General features: G+C 43.3%; 1 protein-coding gene across 7 annotated transcripts in view; it reads left to right on the top strand.

The window, feature by feature from the left end:
* DTNA (dystrobrevin alpha) overlaps positions 1 to 18,362 on the top strand; it is a 420,552-nt gene that overhangs the window by 371,741 nt on the left and 30,449 nt on the right. For all 7 annotated transcript variants that reach the window (XM_061131324.1, XM_061131326.1, XM_061131323.1 and 4 more), the window contains 3 exons: positions 4,828 to 4,915; positions 7,840 to 7,937; positions 13,029 to 13,142. In XM_061131324.1, coding sequence (XP_060987307.1) covers positions 4,828 to 4,915; positions 7,840 to 7,937; positions 13,029 to 13,142 — 300 coding nt within the window. The remainder of the gene's footprint in view (positions 1 to 4,827; positions 4,916 to 7,839; positions 7,938 to 13,028; positions 13,143 to 18,362) is intronic.

Below are 18,362 nucleotides of genomic sequence, written 5' to 3'. Positions count from 1 at the left end.
AAGAAAAGTCATCCTCTGTGTGTGTGTGTGTGTGTGTGTGTGTGTGTGTTAGTCGCTCAGTCATGTCCAACTCTTTCCAACCCCATGGACTGTAGCCCGCCAGGCTCCTCTGTCCATGGAATTCTCCAGGCGAGAATACTAAAGTGGGTAGCCATCCCCTTCTCCAGGGGATTTTCCTGACCCAGGGATCAAATCCAGGTCTCCTGCATTGCAGGTGGGTTCTTTACCATCTGAGCCACTAGGGAAGAAGACTCCTATGGCATTTTGCTCTTAACCAACTGTGAAAGATAAGGGAAAAGTCATCCTCCCCTTTAAGTAATAACTAGTAATGCCTTCTCAGGCAGTAATCTTCATAATAGCTATTTGCATTTTAATAAAAGAGCAGTCACACTTAATGACCGTAAAAAGTAATCTCTAGTGATAAAGTTTCTGTCACCATTCTGACAAATGGAAAAAATACTAAGGAAAAATGAAGAGGTATTTCTGGTGCCCTTTGGATCACCTTATTATTTGTTTTGTTTTTTTAACATAGGGGAATCTTTTCACGACCCAAGTGTAGACAAATACATTTTTTTACATTTATTCTGATTTTTTTTTTTTTTTTTTTTTTTTTTTTTGCTGCATGTCTTGTAGTGTTTTAGATCCTCAACCAGGGATTGAATGACCCTGAGGCCTCAGCAGTGAGAGTGTGAAGTCCTAAACCCTGGGCCGCCCGGGAAACAGGCCTGTAGAGACACCAGAGAAATGTGAACAAACATTGAATTCCCAGAAATCGCTACTACATCATAATTTAGGAAGCCCTAGCTCTGCTGGGGCCACTCAAGTTTCCCAGATGCCATTTTGAAATCACAGCAACAGACACTGGCCGTGTATTTAAGATAGAAAATGGAGAACTTGCAAAATAATAGATTTCCCCATTCTACACAGCAGCCTCTTTTTAATTCATCATGGTCTTGTAGCAAGATTATAAAATCTGGAAATGAATAGGCAAGGATGGAGATGATGTTGGAATTGGTATTTCTTTAATGATTTAGGGATTATTGGTCATTTACTTTCGACTATTTGCAATTGAAGTCTTGAAATAATGGAATTTATTAGGGGACTGCTTCATTCACCCTTGTATAATGTGAACATACTGAAATTGCACATGTGGACTTATAAATCGTTTGTGTGCGCATAGGGGCGATCTATCATTTCACCCCTCATTCACTCGGTGCTGGGGAAGGAGGGGCAGGGAAATATGAGTTATAGCTTACTAGACAAAATCCCATACCTTCACGTCTTACATTTCCAGGAGGCTCCTTTTATGCAACCTTCGTATTATTTATACCTTCTGGTCATTCATGATAAAAAGTACTTTTATCATGAGTTTTTTTTTCCTTTATCAAGGTTTTTTTCATTATTTATTTATCAAAACACTCACAAATGTTTTTGACAAAGTCACTTTCAGGCAGTCAAACAGGATCGTTGTCCCAAGCTTAGAGCAGTGGGCCTTGTCTACATAAACTGTGTTGAATTAGACACATGGTCTCTAATATACCAACCAGAAAATGATAAATGTGTTAAAAATCAAATTAAATTGTTTCTTTGTGGGGCAGTTTTATTTTAAAGTAAGGACAGGATAACTTTCACTTTCTTATTAAAGCTGTAGCAAGAAATTCAGCTATTATTTTTAACCACTGCAAAGTGCAGACATGTATTATAAAACATCTGTTTTAAACATCCGTTTTAAAACATCCATTGTCCAGAACTAATTCAGCCTTTGGCTAGTAAAATAGTTTCTTATTCCAAGTCTGAAATGGTATGCTGATTGAAACCTCAATCCACTGGGAATAGTACTACACATAGGTGAGCCCTGAATCTAAATATCTATCTTAAGGGAATATTTGTAAAATATCACAATGCCATATGGATACGAAAAATGATCTCTTTATACAGTTTACATTTAGGGTTCATTTCACATGTTTAACTTTTCCATTTTATTTTCAAGATCTTCTAGGTCCTTGCTACTCAAAATGAAATATTAACATATTTTGAGAACTTGCTGGAAATACAGGTTCTGTGATCCCATCCTATCCCACCACCCCCACTCTAGAATCAGAGACTGAATTTTCACAAGATCCCTCCATGATATGTATACACACTAAAGTTTGAGAAACCCTGCTCTAGATGGTTGTTGGATGGGATGTGACATTTTGAAGGAGACAAGAATCATTAGTGAATCTGAACAGGTTACTTAGAGGCAAAATAACAATAAAATTATATTAACTAATATTTTTGAGCATTTAATGTATTCTAGGCATCATATTTTGATCCCTGGGTCAGGAAGTTCCCCTGGAGAAGGGCACAGCAACCCACTTCAGTATTCTTGCCTGGAGAATCCCATGGACAGGGGAACCTGGCGGGCTACAGTCCATGGGGTCGCTAAGAGTTGGACATGACTGAAGCGATTTAGCACAACACAGGAATCATATTAGCTTGATGCTTTTTCCATGCATTATCTCATTTGGGCAGCAGGAAATAGAAGACTATTTCTCTGATGATGGAGAAATAATTGGGTAAATGGAGAAATTCAGGAATATCCTAAGTAGGAAATGGTAACTTACAGAAAAGGGCATAGTCTAGTGGAAGCATTCAGAATAAGAATAGATATAGTTTACTTATGTGAGAAATGTAGACAAAGCAGAGATAGTGGAGACAGGAATATCTTCCAAATGACCAGAAAAAAAAAGCTTACACTAATGTATTCTGCTGAGCCAAGAAGAGCTATTTTTGGAAGTGACATAGCTAATATGCTGAGTTTCACTCATCTTCTCACTTTAGAACAAAGGTTAAAAGACTCTGTTGCATGTTTACTGTGTATGTAAGGTACACATAAATAATATAAATGTACGTTACTTTATGTGAATCCAAGTCTTTTTGGTGGGTAATTCTTATAACCTTAATGTTGGCAGAGAAGTGTGTCATTTTTAATGTATAATCATGAGGATTAATTTTTTTAAGGAACAAGCTTAAATGTAAGAGCCAGTGGAGGACAATATAAGTATATTTGGGGGTTGAGAAGAAACTGGTTTCTAATCTTGTTCCTGACCTGATACTCACCATAATAACTGATAAACCAAACTAGTTGGCTAACTAGTCTACTAACAGGATTAGTGTTACTGGTATGTTTCACAAACAAACAAACAAAAATTTTATTAGCACCCAAAACTTAGTCTTAAGTGACGGGCTTTCTGAAATATCAGCTCTCTGGGAGAATTGATAATGCTTCTATTTGCATTAGTGTGTTTTTTTTCTTTCTTTCCTTCTTTTTTTTTTTTTTTGGCTGCACCCCATGAGGCATGTGAGATCTTAGTTCCCCAACCACAGATCTAACCTACACCCCCTGCCTTGGAAGCACAGCATCTTAAGTGCCAGGGAAGTCCTGCAGTTTTTAGGAGGTTTTTAAGGGGCCAGACTAATCTTATCCTAGTAGGAAGAATTTTCATAAATTTATAGGAGACACTAAATGATTCACACCATTAGAAACCATTACTATTAATGTAATTCTACTTCTCTGGAAAGTGAAGTCTCTCAGTCGTGTCCGACTCTTTGTGACCCCATGGACTGTAGCCTACCAGGCTCCTCGGTCCATGGAATTTTCTAGGCAAGAGTACTGGAGTGGGCTGCCATTAAGTAAATATAAAGCAGCAAGTTACCTGGGTAGTAATATGGTAGATGAGAAATTATATTCATCGTGTACTGCTGTATAAGAAATTACCCCAAAGTTTAGCAGCTTGAAATAACAAAGACAGTGGGTCAGGAATCCACGTATGGCTTAGGTGTCTGTGGCTGGGGACCTGGGGTGCTGATCAAACTGTCCACTGGCCTGTGGTCTCATCTAAAGGCCCTACCGAAGGCAGTCCAGTCACATGGTTACTAGCCAACTTCAGTTCCTCCTCACCTAGGACTTGCCACAGAGCAGCCTATGACATGGCTTCCAGCTTCCCACAGGGCAAGCAACCCAAAAGAGCTCAAGAGACAGGAAAAAAAAAGCATGTCCAAGACGGAAGTCAGGGCCTTTTTATAACCTAGTCTTAGAAGTTACCTTCCATCACTTCTGCCACGAGCCATTCACTAGAAGCAAGTCTGTAAGTCCTGTCCATTATAAAGGGAGAGGGTTACACACAGGAGTGTGAATATCAGGAGGTGGGGATCCCTGGGACCCGACCACAGTCCGTTTCTTCTTCCTTTCTTATTGTCTAACACATCAGTTTCCCAAGGAGTACATGTTACTGGGGTAATAAAGAAATAAAATGGTTAAAGGCAATACAACTTAAAGTATTGATCAGAAATATAGATCAGAAAAGTCACTACTCCTGGGAGCTTTCTTAGTAAGTCAAGATTTATTAATGACCTTCCTGGCCACGTATTAGATCACGTCAGGGCTTCCCTGGTGGTTCAGATGGTAAAGAATTTGCCTGCAATGCAGGAGACATAAGAGACACGGGTTCAGTTCCTGGGTCAGAAAGATCCCCTGGAGCAGGACATGGCAACCCACTCCAGTATTCTTGCCTGGACAGTCTCATGGACAGAGGAGCCTGGCGAGCTACAGTCCATGGGGTTGCAAAGAGTCAGACATGACTGAGTGACTAACACTTTCACTTTTCACTTTTTCAGGAATCTGAGTCTGATGTTAATAATCTAACAGGACTTTGTTTTGGCTTTCAAATTTTTTGCACTGAAAAATTGAAAGAGCAAGCCCCTCCCCCTTCCCTGAGTGGTAGTGTGAACGAGTCTGTCTTTCTCAGTTGCCTAACAGGCTCCTTCTTGCTCTGTTACCAACAGTATGCTTGAGAGCTCCAACCGGCTTGATGAAGAGCACCGGCTGATCGCCAGATACGCGGCCAGACTGGCGGCAGAGTCCACTTCGTCTGTAAGTAGTCTGCGTGCGAGATGTCACATCGCCCGTGGTCCTGTTTCTGGTGCCACAGCAGCAGAGCCAAGTGGTTGCTACTGAGCCATCTGCAAGACCTAAAAGCAATCTGGCTTCTGCTGCTTCCATTTTTTACTTTTCAGCTATCATTCTGGTCTAGCGTGAATCAGAGCTTGAGGAATTCTGGGACAACAGTGCTGAATCAGCCCAACTCCTGATTTCTCTGGATAATGTCTAATCAATAAATACAAAGAGCAAGCGATGATTCAAATCCACAGCTGGCTAAGATAAATTTCTGCTTTTATCAGTACGGAAGTGGTGCAGTGGTAAAGAACCCACCTGCCAATGCAGGAGACATAGGAGACATGGGTTTCAGTCCCTGGGTCGGGAAGATCTCCTGGAGTAGGAAATGGCACCCCACTCCAGTATTCTTGCCTGGGAAATTCCATGGACAGAGGAACTTGGTGGACTACAGTCCACAGGATCGCAGAGAGTTGACCACAACAAGCAGCTGAGAAGGAAATGGTAACCCACTCCAGTGTTCTTGCCTGGAGAATCCCAGGGAAAAGGAGCCTGGTGGGCTGCCGTCTATGGGGTCGCACAGAGTCGGACACGACTGAAGCGACTTAGCAGCAGCAGCAGCAGCAAGGAACTGAGCACATAACCAAAATATATACAAAATATGTACAAGAAAGAGAAAATGATGTCATAAAATAAAAAAAAAAGCCTTCATCACATGTCAAAGGTGCCAAAGGCCAGACTTAGCTATAGAAGACCATTTAGAATATAAAATATAGGACCTCACAATTCTTCAATAGCAATACAAATTGTATCTTTGTTAAAAGAAATGCTAAATTAAAAAGTGATAGAAGAACTTTATGAAAGCCAGAGCTTCACCAACTTTAAACCTTTCCCTACAGTTAGTTTTCTGAAATTAAAATTCAGGCAGCATTTCTCCATGTCTTTGGGCTTAGACAATGGGTGCTATTTTTTTAAAGCTTGACATTCTGTGGTAGAAAGATTAGTTTTGATTTTTTTTTAATTTGCTTTAAAAGTAATTAAAAATTGGGGGGAATTTTTATAATGTAGAACAAAGAAAGCACAGGGAAATCTACATAATCTGACCCTGTTATTTATTTTTGATTGTGCTGGGTCTTCATCGCTGTTCCATGCGGGCTTTCTCTAGTTGCAGTGCACAGGCTTCTCATTGCAATGGCTTCTTTTTTGTGTGTGGAGCCTGGGCTGTAGGGCGTGTGGGCTTCAGTAGTTGCGGTGCATGGACTTAGTTGCCCTCTGGCATGTGGAATCTTCCCAAATAGGAATCGAATCTGTGTTCTCTGCATTGGCAGGCAAATTCTTAACCACTGGACTACAAGGGAAGTCCTGACCCTTTTTCTATAAAACAATATCAAATAATCGCTTCACTAAATACATATACATATATATGCACAGCATCCCTGGTAGCTCAGCTGGGATTTGCCTGCAATGCAGGAGACCCTAGTTCGATTCTTGGTCAGGAAGATCCCCTGGAGAAGGGATTGGCTACCCACTCCAGTATCCTTGGGCTTCCCTGGTGGTTCAGATGGTAAAGAATCCACCTGCAATGCAGGCGACCTGGGTTCAATCCCTGGGTTGGGAAGATCCCCTGGAGGAGGGCATGACAACCCTCTCCAGTATTCTTGCCTGGAGAATCCCCATGTACAGAGGAACCTGAAGGACTACAGTCCATGGGGTCACAAAGAGTCAGACACGACTGAGTGACTAAACACAGCACAGGACAGCACATATAAATACAGTATCTGAGGTATATATACACATATCTATTGTTATAAAATCATATATATGATATCTAATCATATCTAGCCATGTATATAATTCTTATATAATCATATTCTTCTGTATCAATATATGTGATTATGTAAGAATGGAGAAAGTGGTGACTGCATATACATCAGTTGTTAAAGCTGATTGCAACCCATCAACGTAAAATTACATATATGAGTAAAGAAATGCTGGAAATATTTTGACCAAAAGAGGAAGAGACGAAAGTCGTAATAACTCTGACTTTAAAACTATAGGCTTCCCTGATAACTCAGTTGGTAAAGAATCTTCCTGAAATGCAGGAGACCCTGGTTTGATTCCTGGGTCAGGAAGATCTGCTGGAGAAGGGATAGGCTACCCACTCCAATATTCTTGGGCTTCCCTTGTGGCTCAGCTGGTAAAGAATCCACCTGCAATGCTGGAGACCTGGGTTCGATCCCTGGGTTGGGAAAATCCTCTGGAGAAGGGAACAGCTACCCACTCCAGTATTTTGGGCTGGAGAATTCCATGGACTGTATAGTCCATGGGGTCACTAAGAGTAGGACATGACTGAGCAACTTTCACTTTCACTTTAAAACTATGCACTTTTTGAATTATATATTACAGTGGTTGAACAGTAATTCTAGAGAAAGATACCTCAGCACTAATTCATTTACCGAAGTGGATAGCCATTCCCTTCTCCAGGGGATCTTCCTGACCAAAGGATCGAAATCAGGTCTCCAGCATTGCAGGTGGATTCTTTACCATCTGAGCCATCAGGAAAGCCCTTTACTGGAAAAAAAAAATAGCTACAATGGGAACAGCATGGCAAGAATGAACTCGATCCCCAAAATCAGAAATTTGGAACCAGTTTTCTGTCCCACATTTTGTGTATTTGCCTGCAAAAGAATTCTCTTCTGCTTTCCATCCCATAAATGTGCTCCAGACCTCCCCAAAAGCTGGTCCTTAGGAGAGGAACGGCCGTTTAATTTTACGTGTTTTGCTTTTTTTGTTTTGACAAAAATGGTTGTCTTTTTCGTGTGCATATCTCACGACTCCTGTCTTTTCAAACACACATAGATCCCCTGCCTGATACTAAATAGTGTAAATTACATATTTTACAGCAGCCGACTCAGCAGAGGAGCGCCCCTGACATCTCCTTCACCATTGATGCAAATAAGCAACAAAGGCAGCTGATCGCAGAACTAGAAAACAAGAACAGGTAAGACTTTTTGGACAGACTGGCTTTTATGATCAAAGTACACATTCATTAATAACCTATAGTCATGCTTTTAACTGTCCAGGTTTTTTTCACCCTGTAGGCATATAAATATAAGGGAAGTCATCTAGAGTCAGTGATGCTGCTTCTGAAAAACTAATCTTTAAATTCTACATCATCAGAAACTTCATGAGGGAAAAAACACCAAATATATATATATGTGTGTATATATATATATGTATATATATATATATATATTCTGAGATGTCAATACAATTAATGTAATGTCCCCAGATAGTATCATTTCCCTTTTTCTGAGATACTTATTTTTGTTAAGGAGCTGTCTAAAGCAGAAGGGCTCCCCTGAGTGCTAAAGACTAAGTATCTTAACCACCCAGAGACAAGTAGAAGCCTTGCCAGGGAGGGCCCTGTGAGGATCGCAGGCTAAAGAGGCATCTGGGGACACCACCATCACCCACTCGTTCAAGCCAAACATCTCCATGCCCCATCCATCAGGAGGTTTTCCTCTTTATTCAACACAGATTGACTCGCCGTCTGCCCCGTGACAGTTCCCCAAAACCAGGCACTTCATCTCCTCCATCCCCACTCAATGCAACCTGTCATTTTATAATACATAAATCATATCATGTTATTTCTTGTTGAAAACCTCTGGTGACTTTTCCATTACACTGTGAATAAAACCCACCCCTCTGACCACAGTCTGCTGGTCCAACCTGACCTGATTCCTGCCTCCCTTTCCAGCCACTGCCCACCTTACTCGTTACACTTCTGCTTCTTTCTTTCTTTACAGCCTTTCAAGTACTGGCTGTTCTCCTAGCTTACAGAGCTCTTCCTCAGGGTCTCTGCAGAGATGGCTCTCCCTCACTGCTCAGGTCTCAGCTCAAACGGCATCTTCTATAAGACCACCTGTCTAATACCTCCTACTCCAGGAACCTCTCTCTATTACATCCCTGTGTGTGTGCGCGCGCACATACACGTGTGTGCACATGCATGCACGCCTATCTCTCTCTGAAAAAAATTGCATTCAAGTGTTTGTTTCCTTCAAATTCTCTGTCTTGTCTGACAGATACGGAATTTCTTTGAGAACTGAGTCCATGACAAATGGCCCCTGGGTTCCAGAACCATGCCTGGTACACTGAAACACTGTAGAAGCTCAGTAAATATATACTGAGTGAGAAAGTAATACATTGCTGAGTCAGATCTTAAACTCAGTGCTGAGTAAGCCTCACATAAAAACAACTTGTACCCTCTGTATTTCTCAGAACAGCAGCAAAATGTCTTAATCTTTAATCTCATCTTTAAACACTGATGTGCCTTCTGAGATCAAACTGGTAAAGGAGAAGGTTGTGATCATTGTTACATGCCGGTAGAGTCTGACCTGAAAATCTTGGGATAAATGGTCAAGCTATTCTTTGAAGTTCTACAGAAAGAAGTTAAAAGGAAGGTAAAAATTCAGGACATTTTCATATTCTTGGGAAAAAAAGACTAAAGTGGAAATTTATAAGCACACAAATAGCTTATCTTGGTTGCAGTTTTGATCTACTCTCCTACCTTTCCAAAGCATTTATTCTCCCTTCCAGTTCTCTGCTCCCACTCAGCATGGAGATAGCATTCGTGTATGCTAAGTTGCTTCCGTCCTGAATGACTCTGCAACCCTATGGACTGTAGGCTCCTCTGTCCATGGTATTCTCCAGGCAAGAATACTGGAGCAGGTTGCCATTTCCTCCTCTGGGGGATCTTCCAACCCAGGGATAAATTCGCATCTCTCCTGCATTGGCAGGTGGGTTCTTTACCACTAGAGTCACCTGGGAAGAGACTCGAGGGGAAAATTGGGACTTCCTTTAAGGAAATAACCCAGGGATATGTACCTCCACGTGGGATTCCAGAATCAACAAGAGGCCCCATGAGTGGGCTGGCTGTGCCATGCTACTACATCTCCTGCTGAGTTCTAGGGCGTTTGGGGATTGCACTTTCTGAAGGACCAGAGAGAGAACAGAGGAATGGGAATGAGAAAAGATGGCAGGAAGAGAGCTTCACCCTGTCACTGAGTTCTTTCCCCACCCCGCGTCTAAAGAGCATCTAGTCCATCCCGAACTGATCTCTCTAAGCCAGTGGCCTCAACCCCACAGATGACTCCAGAACCGTGTCCCAGAAGCTTATCCAGGTCACAGTTCCTGTACCATGGAAATCACCCAGGGATCCCATGGTCTCCAAAGAGACAGTTAACCCAGTAACCAGATCTCTGGGCTTCAAGGGAGGACAGAATTGCTCACTTGACTTCGTGACTACCCTAGGTAGTTCATGGATGTTTCAGCGGTGATCTTTGGAAAAGAATGCTTCCTTAGAGCATACTTAGAGGAGCCAGTTGGAGTTAGTATTAGAAGTAGCAAGACTGTTCAGATTACATTGTCTAAGTCACAGCCTGCCTAGGCTACGCCTGCCGGACCAAATAGTGGAGACTAAAGGAGTCTGATATATATGAGCTTTGGGGCACACCAACCTGAGTTCAAATGACCACCACCACCTAGATATTGAACTTGGGCAAGACTTGTAACTAGTCTATGCTTCGATTCCCTCATTCATGAAACAGATAATAGCAGTCCCTCTATACAGTAGAACTGTTAGGAGGATTAAATAAGACTAAAGAAGACAATGACTACTTAGTGACTGAGCACACATGCAAACAAGACGACGATGCAGTTCCCAGGTGTAGTCTAAGCGCTTCATTCTCCTTGCCTATCTTATCATTATTTTTTTCTGCTAGAGCTGCTTCTCTATTTTCCTTCTTTGGGGCAAAATGGTTCTGTCCTCAGAATCAACAAGGAGAACTAGTGGAAGTCACAGAATGTCAGGAGGTTAGCCCTGAGGAGCTTGGAAATCTCAGTTCACTGATTTTCAGGCTGAGCTCTCTGGGACCCCAGGGGCCCTGTAAAGGTGCATGAAGAGGAAGGAGGGGCATCCCAGGTGGCACTAGTGGTAAAGAACCCACCTGCCAAGCAAGAGTTGAAAGAGATGCCAGTTTGATCCCTGGCTCGGGAAGATCCCCTGGAGGAGGGCATGGCTACCACTCCAATCTTCTTGCCTGGAGAATCCCATAGACAGAGGAGCCTGGCAGGCCACAGTCCACAGGATAACACAGAGTCAGACTTCAGTCTGATAACTGCTTCAGTCAGACAACTGAAGCAACTGCATGCACAAAGAGCAAGGTGGAAGAGCCAGTAATCCAGGGCGCTCCCCTTCTTTAACCAGAGAAGTTTCTTCTTAGCTGTCTGATACGTTGGGTTTCCATGGAAGATTCCTTTTAAAGAAAAACTTCCACCTTGAAACACCAAGGGGGAGCAAAAAAAAAAGTTGAAAGCCACTGAATTATGGTCCATACCCACGAGAGGGACAGTGACTCACTCGTTATTAGCTTCTTGATGCTGGCATGTTTGTGGAGCAGGAGATTGTAAATCAGCCTTTCAGATGGAAAGTCACCCAGCCCCCTTGCTCACCAAGTTCACCTTCCATTCTTTGTTCTGTCTTACTGTCTCTTCTGCATTTTCCTGGATGGGAGACTGACCCCTCCCCCAAGAATCCATGACTTGTAACCTTGTCTAACAGCGTCTAACTCACTTAGGGATAATTTGCTTTGCATCGGTCACCTATCCTTTATGGCTGGCCTAACGTTCACCTCAGTGCAGGGCAGCCCAGGCCCCAACATTAATAATAGACGGACACGTCTCACCCCTGACTGAGGTCACACCAATAGCACTCTTAGGTCACTGACTCAATTACGATGAATCCTTTTAAAGGCACTTTCCTTCTTAAGGCTACCCTCCTTGAGATCCATTGTTAAGGTTGAAAATGTTAAGAAAAGAGAAAGAATTTTGCCTAACTGGGGGCTTTTCAGATAAATTCAGTGAGAAGAATTTCATTCCTGGTGTGAGAATGGGGTTATTTAGTTTCATAAAATGAATGCCATTTATCCTTACTTTCCTTCCAAGCATCTCTTACTTGGTATCTGCAGGTAGTTTAACGTGTCAGACTGAGATCATAAATAAGAGGAAGATTCATTTTCGTCTCTTAAGCAGTGCGCTTTGCAAAGTTGAACACTTTACTGCAGCATTATATTACTGACTAGAGAGATGCGGTCCTGGGGAGAACAATCAGCTTGAAGGCTCCAATGACACACTCAGACCTTCCTGAGTCCTAGGATGTACTGGAGATGAAGGCAGTATCCCTCATCCACAGCACTCAACTGTTGCAGGAAGAGGGACCCCTTCCAGGGCCTGAGAGTGGGCTCTTGTCTAACACTGGGAAATGAATTGTCCAAGGAGACACACATGCTGACAAAGCAAAAGATTTCATTGGAAAGGATGCCCCAGGGGATGAGCAGCACACAGGAACACAGGACGACTGCTCTGCCTCCTGATTCAGTCTCAGGTTTTATGGTAATTGGGGTTAGTTTCCAGGTTGTCTCTGGCTAGTCATCTTGCTTGGCCCATATTTGGCCTGACTCAGGGTCCTTCCTTGGAGAAGGGCATGGCCACCCACTCCAGTATTCTTGCCTGGAGAATTCCATGGACAGAAGAGCCTGGGCGGGGAGGGGAGGCTACAGTCCATGGAGTCACAAAGAGTCAGACATGACTAAGCGACTCACACTCAGGGTCCTTCCTGGTGCTAAGCGCATCTCTCAGCCAAGATGGATTCTGGTGTAAAGGATTCTGGGAGGTTAGTCATCTCAACCCTCCTTTGGTCCCTCCTAGACTCTCTGGTTAGTTTTTGGCAGCAGCAGCACCACACGTTCCTTATTTGAAGCTCTGTTGTGAGACAACTCAAGCAAGCAGTTATCATCAGTTATTACCATGCCTGACCACTGCAGACAATTTCAGTCAACAGTTCCCTAACACAACTCAGCTACAGCCAACACCTCATAAATACCATCAGTTCATGAGGATAGGTTTTGCTCCAACACATAGGACGACCCCTTTCTTTCTTTGCTCTGGTGGCCCTGATCAGTTCATATGTTAGATCCTGGATATCCTGGAAGTTAACTGACCCGGGTTTCTCTCCTTCCTCCTCTCTCCCAAGAGAAATCCTACAGGAGATCCAGAGGCTGCGGCTAGAGCATGAACAAGCTTCTCAGCCCACGCCAGAGAAGGCACAGCAGAACCCCACTCTGCTGGCAGAGCTGCGGCTCCTCAGGTAAGAAAAAGAGCCCAAAGTGTCTCAGGAAGGGCAGTGTTTGAGATCGTCCGTACCATCTGACAGTGTCTACCAGAAAATGGTCATCAGCCGCCTTAGCTGCCAATATCTATTTGCTTTTATTTTAATAGCACACATCTAATTGCTGAGTTTTAGGGGTTTGGGGAAAGAGGCTATTTCAGTTCAGTTCAGTTCAGTCGCTCAGTCGTATCCAACTCTTTGTGACCCCATGAACCACAGCACGTCAGGCCTCCCTGTCCATCACCAACTCCCAGAGTCTCCCCAAACCCATGTCCATCGAGTTGGTGATGCCATCCAACCATCTCATCCTCTGTCGTCCCCTTCTCCTCCTGCCCTCAATCTTTCCCAGCATCAGGGTCTTTTCCAATGACTCAGCTCTCTGCATCAGGTGGCCAACGTATTGGAGTTTCAGCTTCAACATCAGTCCTTTCAATGAACACCCAGGACTGATCTCCTTTATATTTACATTTTAATTTTTTCTTTGACACAGAGAAAAGGACACAGGGTTCTTCAGATCTAAAACCAAATGTTTCACTGGAAAAAAAAAATTTATAGTGCACTTTTTTTTATTAAAGCGTAGCTGATGTAAGTTGTTATGTGATATTATGGAAGCTGTGCTCTGTGTGTTTCGTTGCTCAGTCACGTCAGACTCTGTGACCCCATGGACTGTAGCCCTCCAGGCTCCTTTGTTCATGGAATTCTCCAGGCAGGAATACTAGAGTGGATAGCCATTTCCTTCTGCAGGGGATCTTCCCAACCCAGGGATCAAACCCGGGTCTCCCGCATTGCAGATGGATTCTTTACTGCCTGAGCCACCAGGGAAAACCCCATACTTCATTTATGGATTTTATAAAATATTGGCTATATTCCCCATGTTGTACAATATATCCTTGCAGGTTATTCTATACATAATAGTTTGTACCTCTTAATGCCAAACCCTATGTCACCCATCCCCCACTTCTCTCTCCCTTCTGGTAACCACTAGTTTGTTCTCTATATCTGTCTCACTGGAAAAAAATTTGAACTCAACTCGTTTTAGTTATTTGCACTATCAACAATATGTTTATGATAAAAAGGGATCAACAAAACAAACATGTAAACAACTAAATAATCATTACTTTTTAAATTTAAAAATTTATCTGTGACCCATAAATTTTCTCCAAGTCTTGGTCCCTAAGAGTTTTCTATATAGATCTTCACACCTTCTTGTTCTGCAAATGAATTTAAAGGCCGAGTGTTACCTAGTTGGTCATCATGAAATATTGTTGGAAAGGACCAAAGAAGGTCATTTGGTTCCACCCCTGAATTTCAGGGTACTTCTCAGCCTCAGACTGTAGAGAGTAGCAGGACGTGGCTGAGGACGTGCAAAAGGAGAGTCAGACCAGGGGCTCTGCTTCAGACCTACCAACATGCCTTGAATATGGCACTGCCCCAAGCCTGTCTGTGTGGAAAACAACGCAAACACAAACCCAAAGATACTCCCTAGTGGAAAGGTCATATTTCACAAGGCACTCATAGTCAGCAAGGATAACATTCTTTCCATCTTTCAGTTTGGATGTCAAGTGTATTTCAGGTATATCTAACTCCGAGGCATACTTTTATAAGTACAGATGCCCCTGCTCAGAAACCCTTGTCAGAATTAGACCACCACTTGCTCACTCCGGTGGCTCAGACAGTAAAGAATCTGCCTACAACGTAGGAGACCTGGGTTCAATCTCTGGGTTGGGAAGATTCCCTGGAGAAGGAAATGGCTACCCACTCCAGTATTCTTGCCTGGGAAGCTTATGGACAGAGGAGCCTCATGGGCTACAGTCCATGGAGCCACACGGAGTCAGACCCAACTGAGCGACTAACACTTTAACTTCCTCCTTACAAGGAGACTAAATTTAGCACATTCTGTATGGCTATATTTGTATTTTACCAAGTCCCAGTTGATTGTATGGCTCTTTCTCGGCACTCCACTCTAACCCAGTTCTATGAACATATTCACATCTGAGCACTCAGCATACCTGGCCTGGGGAGCAGGCCCGGCCTCTCAGGTGGGATCTAGTCTCCCCAGGCTCACACCTGGCTGGATGGGCAGACCCACCAAAGGCCTGAGTTATGGGAAGGAGATCTGTAGAGCTTGCAGCTTGTAGAGGCTTCTGGATGTGCAGAGATCACATCATACTTTAGAAGAACGAAATAATTTAATGGAAGAAATATAAAGTCTTCCTTTTCAATATATGTGATTTCTGGTCCTTCGTTCAGAGAGATGTTTTAGCAATTCTTGCATGTTCTGCTACACCATCACCCAGAAGGGATGAAAATGAAAAGAATGTTTTACATCCTCCTCCTCCTCAAGGACTTATGAAAGTAAATCACTGCTTGAAAGCAGCATATTTTGCCAAATAGGATTATGTCGGCCCTCCAGACTCACAAGTAAAGAAAGTTGAGTCTACTACATGCGTGCATGCTAAGTCGCTTCAGTCATGTCTGACTCTTTGCCAGGCTCCTCTGTCCATGGGGATTCACCAGGCAAGAATACTGGAGTGGGTTGCCCTGCCCTCCTCCATGGGATCATCCCAACCCAGGGATCAAATTTGTGTCTCTTACATATCCTGCATTGGCAGGCGGGTTCTTTATCACTAGCGCCACCTGGAAATTCCTCTCATGACCCTAGATGAGTTTAAAGCTATACTAAGGAATCTGGCTCTGTGGGGAGCTTCTAGACTTTTGGCCATCACCATCAGAGGGTGGCTCACACATCCAGCTGGAGACCTGAGACACCTATATCCTAGCTGATTTGCTTGCCTGCCTCCATATTCTCCAGGCTTCCCAGGTGGTCCTAGTGGTAAAGAACCTACCAGTCAATGCAGGAGACACAAGTTCAGTCCCTGGGTTGGGAAGATCCTGTGGAGGAGGGCACGGTTAGCCACTCCAGTATTCTTGCTTGGAGAATCCCATGGACAGGGGAGCCCAGCAAGCTACAATTCATAGGGTCACAAAGAGTTGGACACAACTGTAGCAACTTAGCATGCATGCATGCAGGTTGTGTGCCAGGCTTCCCAGGTGGCTCAGTGGTAAAGAATCTGCCTGCCAATGCAGAAGACACAGGAGACCTGGGTTCAATCCCTGGGTCCAGAAATTCCCTAGAAGAGGAAATGGCAACCCACCCCAGTATTCCTGCCTGGGAAATCCCATGGACAGAGGAGCTTGGCAGGCTACAGTCCAAGGGGTCGCAAAAGAATTGGACTCAACTGCAGTGACTTAGCAAGTATTCCATATTCTCCACATTTCTTCTGCTTGGGATAAGTACCCTACCTTGAAGGATATTTCTCTGGATACTAATGAACCACTTATACTATGCTAAGCACTTTAACAATTTGGAAGTTTCAAAAATACCCAGAAACCCTGCTCTGGGTGTTTTATCCTTTAGTCATTTCAGACTTTTCAAGAGTTCCAAAACAGTGACCTCTTGCCAGTTACTTTGGCCTTGAGTTCACACTGAGGGGTGACCATGTGAAGCCGCCGAAGGAACTCCTTTCTGTAGCTTTGACAGAGGTCTCCTCCATCTATTACATCTTTTCTGGGCCTCTTATTGAGAAGTCAACAGGAGAAATTTCTTTATGAGGGAAATGAGGGCAGCAAGATCAGTGCTTTGCTTTTCATGAACACATAGTTTATTTTTATCTTAAGGGCACCACAACCTTTCTAAATGATCACATTCCCCGTTTTACTTTAGCCATGACAATGCTGAAAGCCAAGTTTACAACCCAGATATGGCAACTGAATAGCATTATAGGACAGGCATTTCATAGACGCTTCCTATGCACTAAGCTCTACCTAACACTCTTTCATACAGTTGCTGTAAAAATCCTGGAAGATGGCCATTACTATTATAAGGAAAGGAAAGGGTTAGTCCCTCAGTCATGTCTGACTCTTTGTGACCCCACGGACTATAACCCCCCAGCCTCCTCTGTCCATGGGATTCACCAAGCAAGAATACTGGAGTGGGTTGCCATTTCCTCCTCCAGGGGTCTTCCTGACCCAAGGATCGAACCTGGGTCTCCCACATTGCAGGCAGATTCCTTACTGTCTGAGCCACCAGGGAAGCCCCTTACGACTATAGTCTTTCTATAAAGAAACTGAGGTTCACAGAAGTGAAATAACTTGCCCAAGATCCTGCACAGTGAGCCTCGCAGGTCGATTCTCTCTCCTTTCCTTGTGTACGAGCATGCTCAGTTGTGTCCGACTCTTTGTGACCCCATGGACTGTAGCTCATCAGGCTCCTCTGTCCATGGGATTTTCCAGGCAAGAATACTGGAGTGGGTTGCCATGCCCTCCTCCAGGGGATCTTCCTGACCCAGGGATCGAATCCCCATCTCTTAAGTCTCCTGCATTGGCAGGGGGGTTCTTTACCACTAGTGTCACCTGGGAAGCCATTCCTTTCCTTGGTCGTAATTATCTCCTGCCTAGACTATTATAATAAGCACTTACTTGATTCCCAGCCTCTGGACAATATACGCTGCTATCATTTGATTATTCAGTTAGTTCAATTTAACAAATATTTCTAAAATGCAGTGTGCCCAGAACTGAGTTGAAAAAGATATTGTCCCTGGTCTCATAGAATTTGCGGTCAAGTAGGAAAATGACATAAATCAAATAAGAAGAGTGTGATTATTAACTGTGATAAGTTCTATAAGGAATCTTCCTTGAAAAAAAAAAGACATAATTATCAAGACTGCTACATTAGTCAGAAGTTATCATGAGGAAGGATTGTTTGAGTTGAAGCATTGAAGATGAATACATGGGGAATGGGGATTATGGACAGGGGAGGGAGCTGGAAATAGCTGATGAAAGGGTTTACTGGTAGATAGATGCTATATGTACAAACACCAAATAGCAAGAGCAAATCTGGTACCTTTTTTGGAAGTGAAAGTTTTGTTGACCTAGAATGCAGTGAGTGAACGGGTACATGGTAAGAGTTGGAGCTGTAGATGTAGGTGGGGGTAGACTGTGATGCTTTGTGGCCATGCGGACCATCTTGAGGAAGTTGCTATCAATCCTGCGACAGGAAGCCACTGGAGGATGAGAGTTACGTATCAAGTTAACACAGTGGATTAGTTTGGCAAGTCAGGTTCACATGAGTCAAAGATCTTATCCTAATATTAATTTTTAGAATACAAGCAATCAAGAGGCACAAATGAAGCTGATTGC

The sequence above is a fragment of the Dama dama genome, chromosome 27, assembly GCF_033118175.1.
Source record: "Dama dama isolate Ldn47 chromosome 27, ASM3311817v1, whole genome shotgun sequence".
Lineage (NCBI taxonomy): Eukaryota > Metazoa > Chordata > Mammalia > Artiodactyla > Cervidae > Dama > Dama dama.
The sequence above is the reverse complement of the archived record's forward strand: the minus strand, read 5'-3'. Positions and strand labels throughout refer to the sequence as shown.